Source organism: Humulus lupulus, chromosome 5 (genome assembly GCF_963169125.1).
Source record: "Humulus lupulus chromosome 5, drHumLupu1.1, whole genome shotgun sequence".
Lineage (NCBI taxonomy): Eukaryota > Viridiplantae > Streptophyta > Magnoliopsida > Rosales > Cannabaceae > Humulus > Humulus lupulus.
Window position 1 is genome coordinate 217,257,727 of NC_084797.1, and position 19,198 is coordinate 217,276,924.

At 32.3% G+C, this 19,198-nt stretch overlaps 1 protein-coding gene and 1 long non-coding RNA gene across 2 annotated transcripts; both read right to left on the minus strand.

Moving 5' to 3' along the window:
- Positions 1–2,757: 2,757 nt before the first annotated feature.
- LOC133779945 (uncharacterized) lies at positions 2,758–3,933 on the minus strand. Its single transcript, XM_062219841.1, has 2 exons — positions 3,555–3,933; positions 2,758–3,332 (listed from the first exon to the last, which is right to left on the minus strand). The coding sequence occupies exons 1-2, from the start codon at positions 3,931–3,933 to the stop codon at positions 2,758–2,760; spliced, it is 954 nt and encodes a 317-aa protein (XP_062075825.1).
- Positions 3,934–10,927: 6,994 nt separating this feature from the next.
- On the minus strand, positions 10,928–11,684 carry LOC133833974 (uncharacterized). Its single transcript, XR_009893242.1, has 3 exons — positions 11,637–11,684; positions 11,266–11,545; positions 10,928–11,070 (listed from the first exon to the last, which is right to left on the minus strand). It is a non-coding gene; the product is annotated as an uncharacterized LOC133833974 (long non-coding RNA).
- Positions 11,685–19,198: the final 7,514 nt, after the last annotated feature.

A 19,198-nucleotide genomic window follows, 5' to 3' on the forward strand; every position in this document is an offset into this window, starting at 1 on the left:
CCATTCTGTAGCATCTGTCTAGCCTTCAGCACTGAAATAATCAGGATTTGCAGTCCAGTCAATCTTTAGAAAAATATGAATGGCTCGTCTCCTTCTTGCCTAAACACCACTATCTTCCTTTTACAATCAATCGTAGCATTGTACTTGGATAACCAATCCATTCCAAGTATAACATCAAAATCAGGCATACTTAATTCTATTAAATCCACAAAAAGTTCCCTGCCGTCTACCCTCATAGGCAAGGCTCTAATCCACTTCCTAGATGTTACCACCTCCCCTGATGGCAACATGGTTCCAAATCCCTCAGCATGCAAATCATAAGCTATATTAAACTTATCTAATATTCTCTTTGAAACAAAAGAGTGGGTAGCACCAAAATCAATTAATACATAACAGCCAATTCCAGTTATAAAGATCGCACTTGAGACCATGGAAGTGCTTTCCTCTGCTTGTGCCTTGGTGAACGCGTAGACACGAGTTAGAACCATCTTGTCCTTCTTCTTTGGCTATTCTTTAGCATTGTTCTATACTTGTTGTGGGCAGTTTCTGTTGATATGCCCATCCTTACCACATGCAAATCATGCGTTGACCCAACACTCTCCCAGGTTATGCTTCTAAAACTTCTCCGAATGCACATTTAGCTGGGTTCATCTTCATCCTGTATTTTTTCAATACCTCAAAGCATTCTCTCAAATGTTCTAAATGGTCAATCTCTCTTTTGGATTTAACCACCATATCATCAATATACACCTCCATTATCCTACCCAATTGTTTAGCAAATATTTGTTCATGAGTTGTTGGTATGTCGCTCTAGCATTTCTCAATCCAAATGGCATTACCCTATAACAATAAAGTCATCACTCAGTTTTGAATGTTCTATGGAATTTTTCATCCTCTACCATTGGGATTTGATTATAACTGGAATAGGCGTCTAAAAAGCTCCTCTGCTCATATCATGTTGTTGACGATAAGAGCTCGTCAACCAAGTTAGATCGAAAACTTCTGATCTTAAATTAAATGAAGAGTTGTGAAGAAACTTAGAAGAACTTAGGCTAGCTATTTGAACTTAGAATCAAGTTGTAGAGTGAAAATGGAGAGAATATTTGTATCACTCAAGAATTTCTTATTACAATGCATCATTTTCCAACCCCTTTCTTAGTTGAAGGAAGGTCATATTTATAGGGGAGCTCTAGTGGCTCTTAGTACAAAAACGGTCCCATGGGGACAAAGAGGTGGCGGTATGATAAGGCACCTCAAAGGATCATGGAGTAGGCGTGAGTGGTGTCAGGCTCCAGGCCTGTCGGGCCTGACATTTGTCGGAGGCGTGGGAAGAGGTGTCCCCCCTCTTAGTACTTTGTACGACCACTACTCTCCTGACTTATGTACGGCCACTACTCTTCTGATGGTCATGTCTTGTTCGTACTTCGTACTACTCGGGCCTTTTTTGTACATCATCTTTACTCTTGCCTTAATAAGTCCTTAAGAGCTTGAGTGCAAGATATTTATAGCTCGAGGTCAATGAGGTACTTTGCCTCCAGGTTATAGGGACTCTCTGAGGTTATTTCCTCTCAATCTTACTAATGTACTTAAGTTGGTATTCCAAGTTTGTTGAGGCCCTCCAAATCATCTCCTTGTATTCTAGGGAGTCTTGCACACATTTCATGGTCTGGGGAGGGGTTAAACCTGTGCTTAGGCTTCAGAGGGGCCCTAAGCTTGCCCCCCCCCCCCCAAGTTTCCCCATAGGTGAGCTCACGCCCTAAGTCGCCCCTTAGGTGAGCTCGCCCTTGGGCTCTTAGGGGGTGTGAACTTGGTCCTGGTGTCTCCTCCATCTCTTCAAAGCAACTCTTGGGCATTGGCTTCTTGTCTGGCTTCCCTTGTCATTTTTCCATGCTCACATTAGTTGCTTAGTAAACAATAAACTCCATGGAGGCTTGAGCTCACCCCCAAGCTCTAGGAAGGTGCCCATTTGATCCCCGAGGCTTTTCCTAACTCTTGGGATTTCTCTTGGGTACTTTACTTGATGTGGAAGTTTTACATTCACACTTGTAGTTGCACCCACCATCTGGTCTATTCTTGGCAATGGAAAGCTATCCATCAGGCATGCTTTGTTCAGATTGATGAAATCAATACAAACTCATTTCTATTCATTCTTTTTTGGCACAGCAACCAGATTCAAGGTCCATGAAGGATACAGGCACTCCTTGATAGCCCTAATTTGCAATAGTCATTCCACTTCTTTATTTATCACCTAGTTTATCTCCGGGGAAAATCATCTATGTTTTTTCATTACGACTGGAAAATACTTATCAATGTTCAATTGATACGTCATGACTGTGCGGTCTATGCCTGACATATCCTTAACTGTCCACGCGAACATGGAAATGTTCTATTTGAGGAACTCTACCAACGAGTATTTCTGCTCATCACTCATTCGGGCATTTACCAGTACAATTTTCTTTGTATGATCTTCATCTAGTTGTACTTCTTCTAATTCATTCACAGTTTACTGTGATTCCGAGCATTCTTCCTCATCTTCAAGCGCTTTCAAATAAGCTGGTAACTTGCCATTTGATTGCTATGCTTCCCTTCCTGTCTCTCTTCCCCTATTTCCACTTGATTCACCTCTTTTAATAATACACAACACTTGTTATCTTGTTTTTGACATCCTTTTATATATATAGTATAGGTTCTGCATGGTGACTGACATCGTAAAACTTTTGCAAGGTTGAAGCTATTCCTTGTGCCCATGATTGCATTTTAACTCGAATAAGAGTCGATAACCACGAAGTCTATGATTAGAGTACATTTTGCAGCAGTTACCTTCAGCTCAATTGCTCCCATTGGTACTACCTTTGTATTGTTGAAAGAGGGGATGGGGAATGTGGGTGCCCTTAACCTTTCTTCTAGAATTCCCACGGCTTGAAATGTGTCATAAAAGAGAAGTTTTGGGCTACTTCCCTTATCCACTAGTACTCTACTCAACTGAAAATTCTCTACCTGCAACTTAATGACCAACGCATCGACATGTGGAAGATTTACCTTCTTTAGATCATCTTCGGTGAAGGTGATGAGGTGTGTAGGGAAATATCGATATGTCGAAGCAACATAGTTGACTGTGTGATGCAGGTAGTGCATCCTATTTAATCTTTCTTCCGTTCTCTTTTCAAATTTCATCTTCGCTTTTCTTTCTATCGAGGGCTCTTCATAGATGAATATCATTGGGATCTGTTTTAATGTATGATGTGACTGCTCATCAACCATTATGTATGGATAGACGTTGTACTCTTCTACTACCTGCAAAGGTGACTTTGGTGGTGTTCTATGCTGATGCACTACATTTTGTGCATTGTTTACATACTAGGATAAACCTCCCATTCTTAAAATGCACCGCAGTTAATTATACAATGATATGCACTCTATGAGAGTACGACCCACATCTTTATGGAAGGGACAATATTTAGTTTGATCTCTCCATTCCATTGTCGAAGTTATTTTGAACGGGTCCCTCCATATTAGCTTGTCTTTATTTTTGTTATAAATTTGGTCTACCGGACCTGTAGTTTCAATATGAGGGTATTTATTGTTGTTATCCTCCCTTGAACATTTCAGGCCTCCTTTATTGTTCGACAGGGGATTTTCTGCTCTTCTTTTATCCCTTTTATCACTCAAAGGTGGGTTCCCCTCTACAGGTTTTGTGACAGTGTGGTGCCCATCACCTCTTCTTCTTTGATCCCAATATCTTAAACACGCCTCAGCCCTCATTTGTATGTCTGCAAGATCTCTTGGCAGATTTAGATAGAGTTGATCACTCAACAACGACCATTTTTGAAAACTCTCCCTAAATAGGTTCATTGCCACAAATTTATCCATGTTATTAATTTGATGCACCAACTTCCTATACCTTTTCAAGTATGCTCGTGAATGCTCATTCATTCCCTGTTGTACTGAGTACAGGTCGCATATTGTTTTAGGCGTCTCTTTGTTCCCGCCATATTGATGTACAAATAACTCTCATAGTGCCACAAATGAGTTCACAGACTTAGGTTTCAACTTTTTGAACCATCTCAGTGCTAGTCCTACCTAGGTAGTTGTGAAGGCTCTACACTGCATAGCTACATTTTTTGCCTCCATCGTCATCTTTCGCTGAAATTGCAGGATATGATTCAATGGATCTGAACTCCCATCAAACTGAGCAAAATTCAGCATCATGAAATCCTTTGGTTTCGATTCGCCAACAATCCAATCGTTGAATGGTGACGTAAAAATGTCTTTGATAGCTTCATTGGTCATGTCCATGGAGCTTTGAATACCTGCATTGTTCATCCTATCGACGACCTATTTCATTATTCGCTCCTTCCAATCTAGGGGCATTATTGGTGTTGACGGCGACTGACGAGCTTGAGAATGTTTCTTTTTGAGCAATCAGTGTTTCTATCCTCTTCACAGTATGAGTTCCGCTTTGTTCCTTGTCCCTTTGTGATGACTTTTGTGCTTTTCTTCATAAATCTCAAGTGTATCTTCTTCCACTTCCTGTTGTTCACGGTTATTTTCTGATTGAACTTCACCACCGAGACCTGCTATAGTAGTCTTTGGTTGACCTTGATTGACATCTTTCTTTCTCTGCATAAAGGCCAACTCTGCCACCAATTTAGCTTGCTGAGTGGCCATTTCTTCTATTCATCTTTTATGTCGATCTTATGCACGTTGCCATCGTTCTTTAGCTAAATGGAACCTGGTATCATCCTATTCTTTCATTTGTTGCATGTATTGCATGACTTTATATAGTTCTTGCATGTAATCAACCAAAGACGACTAGCTAGCGTCCTCCTCCTGTTGTGTTTTTTAACGAGGCATTCTTTTCTCTTTGCTAGTTACCATCAACTTAATTTCTGCAAAAGACACAAAATATAACAGTTACCAAGAATTATAGAGATTGCTTTCTGCATCATTGCACACCGCTTTATCGTTTGTTTCCCAAAGATGACGCCTATTGTTTGGGTCAAAATTTTCCCCCAAAATATTTTCTCTAATTCAGTTTAATTATAGAGTCAATGCATTTTATTTTGTTGATGAAGATTGCCTAAATCATACACATTTTGTTGGCATGGCCAACTGCATGAATGTGTTCTTTAAAATGAGTGAAGAGAACAAAATGGGTGTACCTACAAAAGACATTATAATGCTTAAGTCAGCACAATGCTCTGTCACTCAATTCTCAATCTATTCAAACTTTAACTGAACTAAAGTCCAAGGTCACAAATTTGGTCCATATTCTACTATTTATATAAAAATGACAAAGTATAGGATTAGAGATGATTATCGTGATTGGTCCACGTGTCCGGCTTCACTAACTTTCTTCTCCATTTCCTCTATCCTTCACATGATGAGCTCAAATGCTCATTATTTCCTTGCGCACAACACTCAGTCTTAGGCTCTATATGCGGTTACCACCTATGAGCCTAAGACTTGCCGATCTGTTTTCTCCACACTGAGATTAGAGCTCATAACCAATTCAATCATTTTGATCTCGCTGCTCATCAATCTACTCATTCATGCCCATCAAACTCATTCAATCACTTTGAGCTCAAAGTTCACCGATCTTTGTTCAATCCTTCTGAGCTTAGAGCTCATCAATCTTAATTCAATCATTTTGAGTTCAGAGCTCATCAATCTTAATTCAATCATTTTGAGTTCAGAGCTCATCAATCTTAATTCTATCATTCTGAGCTCAGTACTCATCAATCTTAACTCGATCATTTTTAGCTCAATGCTCATCAATCTTAATTCAATCATTTTGAGCTTGGAGCTCATCAATCTTTATCCAATCATTCTGAACTCAGAGCTCATCAATCTTAACTTCATCATTTTGAGCTCCGAGCTTTTCAATATTAATTCAATCATTTTGCTAACAAGATAATTCCTCAAATTTTTTATTTTCTTGTTTCAATGCCACGTCATCTAAGAGAAATTACTCTCATACATATATATACTAGGTAGAAGCAACATGCAATGCACGTTTGCTTAGTTTTAAAGTTGTAAATATTGTCTATAATTTTAATAAAAACTAGTTCACTATTTTTTTGAAATATATATATAATATAATGAATTATAGTTCTACAGTATATATAAATATTTATATCACTAATCTTTACATATATGACACCTAAACACAACGTTGATATAGACATATATTTACATGGCTACATGACATATATATAAAATACAATAATATTCAAAAAGAAATTAATAATAGAAATAAAATAAGAATAGAAAAAGTCATAGCGTAGACAGTAGTATACATGCAACAACTATTTTTAGTTTCTAATGTATCTCACAATGTCCATTAGTGAATTTGATAAAGAAAAAGAACTTCAATCACTTGAAGAACAAAAATAAACTATTGCACAAATTTATAAGATAAAAAAATGATGTATGCTTTTATTTTTTTTAAATAAATATGATTTAATTATTTAAATTATCATAAAATATCTTTAAAATATCATATTTTAATTTATTTATTTATTTTTGTTTAAGTTTTTATTTATTCTAGTTTTTTAATTTGGCAGTGAGAACAAAATATTATTTATTATATGTTTAATATAATATTAAGTTTAAGTTTTAATTAACTTTTATTTAAGTGATAAAATATATAGTTTTATTATTTTTAAATAATTATCATTGTATAATGTCTCAAAAATATCTTATTTTAATTTGTTTAATTATTTATTTACTTAATTTTATTTAAGTTTAAGTCATGTTTACAATAAACCATTAAATATAATAATATTTTGTTAAATATAAAAATATTATGCTAAAGTTAACGGAAAAAAATAAAAAAACCTTCAAAACAAACCATTTCTGTTATTCACACATTTTTTATATAGAAGATATATATATATATATATATATATTTATCGTCACTTTGAGTTAGCTAAAATGGTTGGGTGTATAACTGTGTATGGAGGAAGATATCAAATTTTCATTATATATATAAAAAGAATTCGATAGACATTACTAATTATTATTCGGAGTACGAACAAATAATAATAATAGCAGCGTGACATTTTATCCAAACTATATATAATGTTATACTTATTATCAATAATGTACGTGAACACAACAATAATTGAAGTTCGATCGATACATCTCTTGTGCACCGCAAAACTACCCCTCAATCCCACCCTTATATTGTATATAAAAAATATTTATATATAGGACAAAGAGACGAGGATTATATTTTTCTATATACATACCATTATTAGAAATCTTATCAGCTTAAACCACTGATCAATTATTCCTATTTATATGAATGTGTTTGTATAATAAATATTTATATACCAAGGTGATCGAGAACAGAAAAAAAGGGCACCCTTGTATTTATTGTCTAATATAATTTTTTGGTAGAGTTTTTTCAAATATTTAAGCTACATTAATTTGAAAAGTAAACACACTACTAATAGTATGGAACAGTGGAGTATTATTACAAATTAATACATTAATAAATTACAAATTAATACATTAATAAAAGTAGATATATATAGACCTATAGACAGTAGTACCACATATATTCGAACTACCAATAATTATATATAAATATATATATTGCTCCTCCTTATCATCAAGTCTCAGCAAACGATCCAATAAAGTTTGTTTTCTCTGATCTAAAAAAAATTAACAGTTGCAGTATAAAACCAAGTTGAGGAAACATAAGGAAGATCATCATCAGATTACAACTTGGTTCGATATATATAAATAGAGAGAGAGGTGGTGGCGATCGATATTTATAATGTATAGGTAGGTTATATTAGCTAGGTTTAGGACCACAGCCACAGGCAGCGAAGGCAATATGGACCACGTACCATGCACAGTTATAGTAGTACAACTCAACCATCCAGTTGGCGGCTATGTACCATGTATGTCTCTATAATACTTGTTCAATGTCGCCTTCTTCTGCGAGACCACTCATAATGCCTTCATTTCTTTTTTCATTTTGAACTTTCCTAGTTTATAATGGGAACCAAACATGGCTTTGCTTTGCATCGATGTGATAACATCATTATTTACTATCAGATCAATACGTACATACATCAGATCGAGAAGAGACAACGACTGCTATCAATTCGATTCTGTCTAGAGCTTTTCAAAAAGAAAGTTGAAGAGAAACAACCTAGCCAGGATTTTCCTCTAGGTGGGTTTTTTCGTTATTATGTACCCTTGTCAACCCGGCATTTATATAAATATATTTTCTATATAAAAAATCTGTAAATAAGAAAAATTCTTAGTTGTTTAACATAATATTTTTACTATCTAACTAAATATATTTTTAAAAGTAACTTAAAAATTGATATTTTTCAATTATATTAATATAAATTTAAATATTATAAAAGATTATTATTATAATAATAATAATATTTAATATAAAATTACATATATAATAATTATATTAATATAAATTCAAATTCAAATGTTATAAAATATCATTATTATAATAATATATAATTCAAGACTAGATATTTAATAACTATATTAATATAAATTTGAATGTTATAAAATATTATTATGATAATAATATATAATCTTCTTTTTTTACTAATTATATTAATATTTAATATATTTAATACTTATATCAATATAAATTTAAATATCATAAAATATCTTTATAACAATAATATATAATACATAATCTTAATTTTTATTAAAAAAATTATCATTTATGTATAAAAAAATTACCATATTATATATATATATATTAAAACATCAGTATTTTAGTTTAATATTTTATTTAATATATTTATGTCATTCTTTTATATATAATATTGTTTATCTATTTAAAATTTATATGATAATGATATAAATTTAATAAATATAATAAATAAAATTAATCAAACTTGTATTGCTTGTATCTAGTATATATATATTTATATATACAATATCCACGTTTGTTTAGTTTTATTTATAAAATTTATTAATTATTTTTATTAAATTTATATTAATGTCACATAAATTTCAAATAAATATCTTATTTTAATTAAATAATTTATTTATTATTGTTTAAGTTTATATTTGTTCTAGTTTTTTTAATTTTGGGATGACAACAAGAGATTATATATTATATGTTTAATGTAATATTAAATATTATAAATGGAGTTTAAATTTAAGTTTCTTGCTAGTTTTTATAAAAAAAAAAAAAAAAAAGCAATTTGTTGCTAATTCACAGTAGATTATATTATATGTTTAATATGATATTATTCTAATAAGTGAGTTTAAGTTTAATTAAATTTTATATAACTTATAAAAGTATGATTTTATTATTTTTAAATAATTATTATTGTAAAATATCTCAAAAATATCATATTTTAATTTGTTTAATTTTTTATTATTTTAAAATAATTATCATTGTAAAATATCTTAAAAATATCCTATTTTAATTTGTTTAATTATTTATTATTTTTAAATAATTATTATTGTAAAATATCTCAAAAATATTTTAATTTATTTAAGTTTACGTGTTTGTAAACTACCGTTAAATATAATAATATTATGTTAAATATAAGAATATTCCGTTAAAATTAACATTAAAAAAATAAAAAATCATTAAAACGAAGAATTTCTGTTATCTACACACTTATTATATTGAAGACATATATATATATATACTACAAGAAAAAGATTCTACAACGAAGACTTTTTTCGTCAATGTAGGTATACAGTGACGACATGTCGTCGCCAAAACAGCGACGTTGTAGATCCGTATGTGTAGCAATCTACGGCGACGACAAAACGCAGTCGTCGCAGTAGTGTTTTACTACAGCGACGACATGTCGGTCGCAATAGGAAATTATTTTTTTCGGTTGGATTGGGATATTGCGACGACATGTCGTCGCTGTTAGTGGTGCAAGATTTGAAAATTTGAATTTCAAAAAACTTCTACAACGACGACATGTGGTCGCTGTAGGTCCGTCGACCACTCCATCTACAGCGACGCCATGTCGTCGCTGAAGAGTGCATGGGTTTATATGCCTTCAGCGACGACATGGCGTCGCTATAGTGTAACGAAAACTCCGATTTTTGTGTTCAGCGTGCACCCTACAACGACAACATGTAGGTATACAATTTTTAAAATATATATATTTAATTAATTATATTGATTAAAATTTATTTTATAAAATATTAAATATTAATTAAATAAATTAATAAAACCAACTTATTTAATTAAATAATAAAACCAATTTATTAATTAAATAATAAAACCAATTTAACAATATCCATAGTCTCCAAAATGTAAGAAAACAAAACATAAGTAGTATTGTCTCCAAAATAAAATAAAAACAATACAAAATATTAATAATTTAAAAATAGTAATATAATCAAACTAAATGTCACCAAAATAAATTGTTATACAGATGTGTTATTATACTATCAACGATAACACACTTTCTGTGTTATTTTAATATATAGATAAGTGTTTAATTATGTTATTTATAGTCGATTATATAACGCATTTCAATACTTATAAATTTTTGTGTTATACCACACTTTAGTATAACACATTTTTTTTTGTTATACTATACTTTAGTATAACACATTTTTTGTGTCATACTACACGTTGGTATAACACATTATTTGTGTTATATAATGAAGTTTTCATAACACAATTCTTTGCATAAAAAGTGTTATTGTAATAGATATTATAACACAATTTTCATATTATTTTAATATTTAGATAAGTTTAAATTCTCATTATATATTTTATTTATATAACACTAATTTATTCTATTATATTTTAATTTTTTTTATATAATTAAAATTAGCTTTCTAATATATACTAGCATCATCAAATGAACTTGATTTTCAAATAACAAAAAGTAAGAACATTCAACATTGTATTAACAATCCACAAATTAGTTTAAAACATTCAACACTGTCATCAACAACAAAATGTTCTTTAAGTATTCAAGGAGTCTTAAATATTCAACATAGTTAAAAGTTACTACTTTCAACACAAAGAAATAAACAAAGTTACTACTTTCAAGGAGTCTTAAGTATCATTTTCTACTTCGCTTGTCACATCTACAAAATAAACAAATAAATATTTTATTGTTATTATCTAGTATCACAAATTGCTTCAAGAAAAATGCTATGGAAATTATATCCAAGAAATGACACCACATACAAAATAATGAATTCACAACTACACCAAAGCAAACAAAGAAACCAAACCCTAAATTATAAGACATTGGTTATTTTTTTAGTATGAAAATGTACCTCTTGGAATAACTTTTTTAGAAGGCCATGCAACTGTGGAACCAACTGCTTCTTGTATTGTAAGCATCGCATGATTAGGATGAAATAACTAAGATTCTGGTACAATATCAACATCAACCCATACTCGCATAAAGTCTGGTCCAAGAGGCTTTCCATGTACAGTTATCTTTGGATCACTAGAATCCCAACGACCTTCAGCAACAATTACATCTGCCCAGTCAAGCAAGTAGCAAGCATTCTTCCCTTCTGTAAAGTTATGTCTTTTTTCTAGTGCAATACTCTACCAAATTTATTTTAAAGACAATATATTAGTTTCTGTATTTGTTCTTCTAAAATGAAAATTTAAAACAATAACAACTTTTATAATTTACCTTAGGGGACTGAATATTGTTTGACTGCGGTGCATTGCGAGACTGTCCTTCGGTTGGTGTCACTTTACCACCAACCTAAATATAAAACCAAGATAAGTTTCATTGGAAGAAAAGAAAAATAAGATTTATAAGTGCAAGATAGAAATACCACCAAGTGTTCTTTAAGTAGATTCATCATTTCAGTCATTTTGAGCTTCATATTATGTTGCTCTTCTTCTAACTTGGAGATCTTGCTATTACACATATTAACAACAGTTAGCTTTGACCTTGTTACCCCTCTTCCGTGTCCGATTAAACGACCAGATTTTGGGTTACCAAACAATTTTGTCAAGGCATCCTCATCAGCGTGGTCTGTAGTTCCAGATTTTGGGTCTTCAAGGAGAATCTCATTCAATGAACCCTACATATAAATTAGTATAACTAATGTATGCACTATGGAAAATAAGTAAAAATTCACAAAAATCAAATGACTAATACTCACAAAAATATCAGATGTCGTTGGGTTTACAGGTTCACCATTATTCTTGGTATGGGCTCTCCAAAAAGCATCGATTGTAGATATTTTAACATCCTCATTTTCTTTCTTCTACACAATACATCAATAGAGATTATAAAATTGAGACTACAATAATGGAAGCAAAAATACAAACAATATAAAACTTAGTTATTACCATATCATCGATTGTTCGAGCATATCCTCTTCGACTTAAGGTGTGTGGAACAACTTCTTTCTTCTCTCTTGGTATTTGGCCCTTATATCCTATTTAATAAATAAGTAAAAGAGGCATAACTATATTTAATTTAACACCAACAGAGATAAAAGAGGCAGCAACATCACTTCTTACATCATATTTCTTACCAAATGTTCTTTACTAATTTTTTGGGCAACAAATGCTCTCCATTCTACATCACTTTTTATGCAATCCGGCTTTAAGGCTAGTCGTTCACTCTCATTTTTTGCATTGATAATATCCTTTACAAGTCTAGATTTCCCAGCTCTCCATAGTTCTGCCATCTTTTCAAAGCACATCTTTTTTTGCCAATCATCATGTAAGCCATATTGTGCCTACCTGAATAGATGCCCAAAGAACATAGAATATAGAATAATATATTATATGTTTAAGTGTAGAGCTGAATATATATATAAAAAAAAATACACTCATAAAACTTGTAATTCTACCTGAATAGATGCCCAAAGAACATCTCTCATAATTGGTGAAACTTTCCTCCAATTTGAAATAGTGTAAGGAACAACCTCTCGCACAAGAGCGCCCACAAAAGAAGAAAATTGCACTGAGTTAGTACCAACTGGTTGCCCTTTTTCATTCCAATCTGTTATCCTTAAGTCATTGTTCCTCTTGGTAAGATTTTCCAATAGAGTTTTTCCCCTTGTCTTCTTGGCTAAGTTCATTACATTCGCATCTACATCTTGAGGTATTTCTTCAATCTCAGTTTGATTTTCCTCATCAGTTGTTTTTTGTAATCTAACAGATTTTCCAGGAGGTTTTTCAAGTTCTATCTCAGCCACTTCTTCACATTCTGCAGCAGCCACTTCTTCACATTGTGCAACAGCCCCTTCTTCAAATTATACACCAACCCTTTCCTCATCAGCTATCTCTTCATGTTCCTCCCTTACTACCTTTTCACAAACACTATCAACTACCTTATCTACTTCATAATTAAGAGATCGTCTAGTTTTTTAACATCTAAGTGACATCTCCATGTCTTCCACATCATCATTTGGATCTGGCTCTGTATTATAGACCATACGACGAGTTGATGCTCTAGTACTAAGAGCATGTGGTGAGTCAATTACAACTCTAACAGGTGCTAAAAACCTATGAAGAGCACTCTTTTTCTTTAAAACAGGGCTTCCAAGCAACATATCATCACAATCAGCTTGAGTCTTCAATGATGCTTTTTGCTTTTTGGCCACAAAATTGCATAAAGCACCTAGACGAAGGTGTTTTTTGGAGATCTTCATAATGTACTCATTTTTCAAGTTGAAATTGCTACAATATAAAAAGAAAGATAACATAAGAATATAAATCAGAAATGCGGATCACCAAAGAGTAATAAACATACACCAAAACCATAAAACCAGAATTATTTCATTCAAATTAAAATAAAATCGTAAAGTACACCATAGAGAGTAATAAAACCAGATTTGTTTCATTCAACAAAAGAGTAATAATACACCAAAATTACATACAAAAAGTGTAAGCAGATTTGTTTCATCCAAAGTACATAAGAAACAACAGGAAACTCAATTTTCTTCATTGGATTCAAGTCCAAAACACCCTCTATTTGAATCCTTTAAAGTTATATACCAATTACTTGACTCATTCACCCTTGCATAAAAAGCTTTTCTCACTTGTGAAGCTAATACAAATGGATCCCTAATGGATTGAGCTTGTCCTATATTAAAATTTACAAGCATATAGAACTCCGACTTCTTAACACCCATTCGAATATTCGCCCAATCGCACCAAAACAATGGCACCTTAAAAGTACGATAATCAAGCATAATTATATCCTTGATAACACCAAAATACTCTTCTTTATCATTCAATTTCCCACTGTCATGTGCTTCCAAGTATACACCGCTGTTTTGAGTTGTTTTTTCAGCTCCTTTTTTATGGAATCGAATTCCATTAATCATGTACCCTTTGTAGGAAGTGACACCGCGACTTGGACCTTCAGCCAATTTAGCTAACATGCCATCTACTTTGTTCATGTTAGAAATCTGAAAATAAAAATATACTTGTAAGAAATTTGTACACTAAAACAAAACGTAAACTTTTATCTTGGCAATAGAATACAACATTTTCATAAAACCATAACGGGAACCCTTCAGAATGTCGATTCCATAACAAAGTTTGATTGTTATTCATATTTGAGTGTCTTTCTTTCAGCTCATCCATATGGACATTGAGAAATGATTCTACAATATCCGAGTTAAACAACACATACCGATGCGCTACTGCCAAGTTCAATCGGTCAAGCTCAAAGCTCTCTGCTGCTGATAGTGGATTTTCTTCTAGTAATGTACTGTCTTGATTATCATTTTGCTTTAAAAATGTTTCACAAAAGCGTACACATTCAACAGCAAGATAGTGACTTGCAATTCATCCTTCTGGCCGTGCATAATTTGCTACAAATCCTTTCAATAATTTCATATATCTCTCAAAATGGTACATCCATCGAAATTGCACCGGACCACAAAGTCTAACTTCTCGTGCTAAATGAACAACCAAGTGAATCATTGGATCAAAGAAAGAAGGAGGGAAATATTCTTCTAGTTGTCAAAGAATTCTAGTTCCAATTTCATAATTTCCTCCTTATCAACCACACGCTAACACAATCCATGGAAAAACTTAGAGAGCCGAAGAATTGTCTCTCTACAACCTTCTTCCATTAAACCCCTTATAGAAATAGGCAATAGTTGTTGCATAATCACATGACAATCATGAGACTTAAGTCCTGTCAACTTCTGTTTCTCCACATCTACACAGTTTCTAACGTTAGAGCTATATCCATAAGGCAATTTCAAGTCAAATAGCCTCTCACAAAGCAACTTCTTATCAGATTTTGATAGAGTGTAAGCTACAGCAGGAAGATGAGTAACACCATTTTCTTCATACGGATGGAGATGAGGCATAATGCCCATCTCTGTCAAATCTAATCTCGAGTTGTAGTGATCTTTAGATTTTCCTTTGCAATCGAGCAATGTGTTAAGTATGCTTTCACAAACATTCTTTTCAACATGCATAACATCAAGGTTATGACAAACAACTAATATTTCCCAATAAGGCAGCCTAAAAAAAATAGAATGCTTCTTCCATATTTGTTCTGTGTCTATACCACGACTCCTCTTTTTTCACTTTCCAAAGTCATTAGTCACTTTTCTTAACTGCTCAGCTACTTCAACACCTGTCAATATAATTGGACATTGTGGTGTTCTTTCCCTTGCCCTAGCTGTTGTATATTTCTTCTTTCTATAACGGTGTTCTTGTGATAGAAATCAAATATGATTGCAAAAGGACATATTTTTGCTATGCTTCAACCAAACAACATTTGAGTGCTCGCCACAAACAGGACAACCATACTTCCCTTTAGTCACACATCTAGATAAGTTTCCATAAGCTGGAAAATCATTTATGGTCCATAGCAACATGGCCCTTAAATTAAAAAACTTCTTTGTAGAAATATCATATGTATAAACACCATTCCATAATTCAAGTAACTCATCTATTAAGGGCTCTAAGTAAACATCTATGTCATTCCCGGGTTGTTTAGGTCTAGGAATCAACATAGATAGAAAGGTAAATTCATCCTACCTGCACAACGCAGGTGGCAGATTATATACAACGAGCATTATAGGCCAACAACTATACGTAGAACTCATATTTTTGTAAGGATTGATCCCATCAGCAGCAAGTCCTAATCGAAGGTTGTTAGGTTCAAATTGAAAATCTGGCCATCTCCCATAAACTGCATCCCAAGCCTCTGAATCTATCGGGTGCCGCATTTTCCCATCTGTTCTTTTATTGGTTGAATGCCATTTTAAGCTTAAAGCCATCTCTTCTTTTCTAAACATCCTTTGAAACCTTGGTATAATAGGAAAATATCTCAACAATTTTGCAGACTGCCCTTGTAGAATCTCTTTTGTCTGTTCATTTTGCTTACATCTTGGATATTGACAAGTGGGACATACTTGGGCATCAGCATTCTCTTTTGTATACAAACAACAATCGTTGACACAAGCATGGATATGCTTATAGCTCAGATCAAACATCTTTAGAAACTTTTTAACTGCATACATTGATGTCAGTAGGAGATTATCTTTCGACAACATTTCTTTGATCATCTCCAACATCTCACTAAAGCCAACATCTGAGATTCCATGCTTTGATTTTAGATTATACAGCCCAACGATAGACAAAATTTTTGTATACTTTGAACAACCTTCGTACAATGGAGATTCAGCATCTGCTAATAGACTCTGAAAATCAGCATCATTGTTATCGTCACCAAAATCATTGGTGTTACTTGAAAATACTCCCGCTGCCCGAAATAAATCATATTCAAAACTTGTGTTTGTCGTGCTTCTTTGGACTAGATCTTCCCCATGATGAAACCATGTTTTGTAAGATTGGTCCATGCCCCACAAAACTAAGTGTTCGACAACTTCGTCTGAAAGTTGATGTCTTAGATTGTGACATTTGTTTCATGGACAAAGAATCTTGGCTGGAAATCCAAGATTCGTCATGGCTGTCTTAACAAACTCCCTAGCATTTTGCTCATATTCCACCGTTGCTCTACAATTTTAGAGCATACGTCAATAATCAAGCACTGACACTTAAACTTATACCCAAAATAAACTATGTGATTTTGGTTACTAACTTGTTAAGATGGATCCAACTTTTATCCATCTCCAATGAATTTGAATTTGATGTTGTTCTCTTAATAAAATTTTGTTTTTTGTCTGGGTTTAACAACTGTTAGACAAGACAATCACATTATTTGCGGTTGTAATTTCAGGGTCATGACAAGGTCATTAACACACATGCTTTTAAAAGAAAACATGCCTTGTTTGAATTTCAGGTCATCTTAAAAGAGAATTTTAGGTCATACCAGTTAAAAAGATCCTTTTCTTCAGTTAAATATCCTATTTTTGCTATTTATTCTATGAATGATTAAAAATGGAAGAATTCCTTTATTTTTGTTGAGTTTAAGAAATTTTTAATATTTTTTCATTTCATTTCCTCTGATAGACATTGCAATAGGTAGTAGGATCATCAGAGTTTAAGGGAATCTTCTTAGTATCTTTTGAAAATAGCAAGCAGCTTATGTTTTGTATCATCTGTATTGTTTTGGGGTTAGTTGTAGAAGTAGAAAAGAAAGGTCATTAAGTCAATGTTGGTTAATAGAGAAGTTGACCATATTGTTATTTTCGACCTCAATTGTTTTGTGGGTTGTAAATATATCAATGAAAAGGCCTAGTGGGTACTGGCCCTTTTAATTTGATTAAGAAAAAAAGGGATATTATGTCTAGTGGGTAGCAGACTCTACATCATGTGCTCTTAAGAAATTGTTCCTTGAGAGTATAATATGATTAATTCAATCTTTTAAATCTGTAAAAACAATTGGTTATATGATCCAAATGGTGGTAACCAACCATAAGGAAAGAAAAGGAAAAGACATTGATCTCTTTTGTTTTTTTTATTATTATTTTTTTGCTCAAGATTATTATTATTATTATTATTATGATTATTATTATTATTATTATTATTATTATATTTCTTAGTATTTAGAGTGGTCCCCTCCAAAATTCCATTGCCATGTTAGCAGCTTGTGGAGTGTGGAGTGTGTAGTGTGGAGTGTGGACTATTTTTGTATGATAGAATAGAACACATGAAGGATGAGAATGTCAGCCTCATCACCATCTTTTCTTTTATAAACAAAAATATTTAACCTTTCAGTATCATCAATGGTCAGACTTAGATTTTTGTCTTTGTATAATATTCCATCTATGATCTCTGATTTCTCTTCCTATTTTTTATATTTATGAGCAAGAATATAAATGGTGGGTAAAGTTTTACTTGGATTATGGTGAACCTATTTTCTTACATATGTACTAATTTTAGCATATTATTATTTACTTGTTTCAAATAAAAAGAAATGGCTGACCCAGAAACTTGTTGTTGAAATTATTTTCCTTTCAATGAATAAGAAGTAATCTTTAGAAAAAGATAAATGTTCCCTAACCCTAAACATTACCAAATATTGGACTGCTTTTAAATACAAAAATTTTCAAAGATATATTGTTTTTAACAAAACATTACCAAATGAGCATGCATTTAAACATCATTTTTAACAAAACAAGTGTCATATATCTCACAATTCAGGGCCAGTTTAAGAAGCATACATAGCCATCTGTTTGTTAGTGTGGCCATTTTCTATTAGTATACATTATAAATTCAATCTATTGTACTCACTTTGTTTGGACCTACTTATAGGCTATATAGATCATCAGAATACACCATACCATCATATGGCTAAGTACTTTCATATTTGGGTTATAATTAATTGAAGAAATTACACTTTTTAATTGTAATTTTATTCCACCATACCATTATTTTCTTACCAGTTTTTTTTCCCTCTAGTCTTGGCAGTTTTCCCTCTGCGAGCTAATTACTCTCTTGAATAAATAAAGGCATTTCATTTCTTGGTTTTCTTTTAAATTATGGCTTTCTATTTTCTATTATACTAATCATATCAGCCCTTGTTTCTTATGGAAAATGAGAATTATACTAAGGAACTTCAGACTTTTTGACTGATTTTAATTTGTAGGAAGTGATTGTGTGTTTGATTCTGCAGTAAAAGGAAGTTTCAACAATGGACAAGGGTAAGATTTTCATGCTACAAAGGGGTTCCATGGGGTACACTATCTAATACTTGTTTCATAGATTTGTAATTTTGAGTCAGATTTTATATTATATTCTCTGTCTATACACGATTGTAAGGGATTGCTGATGATTTTGGTCTTCTTATTATGT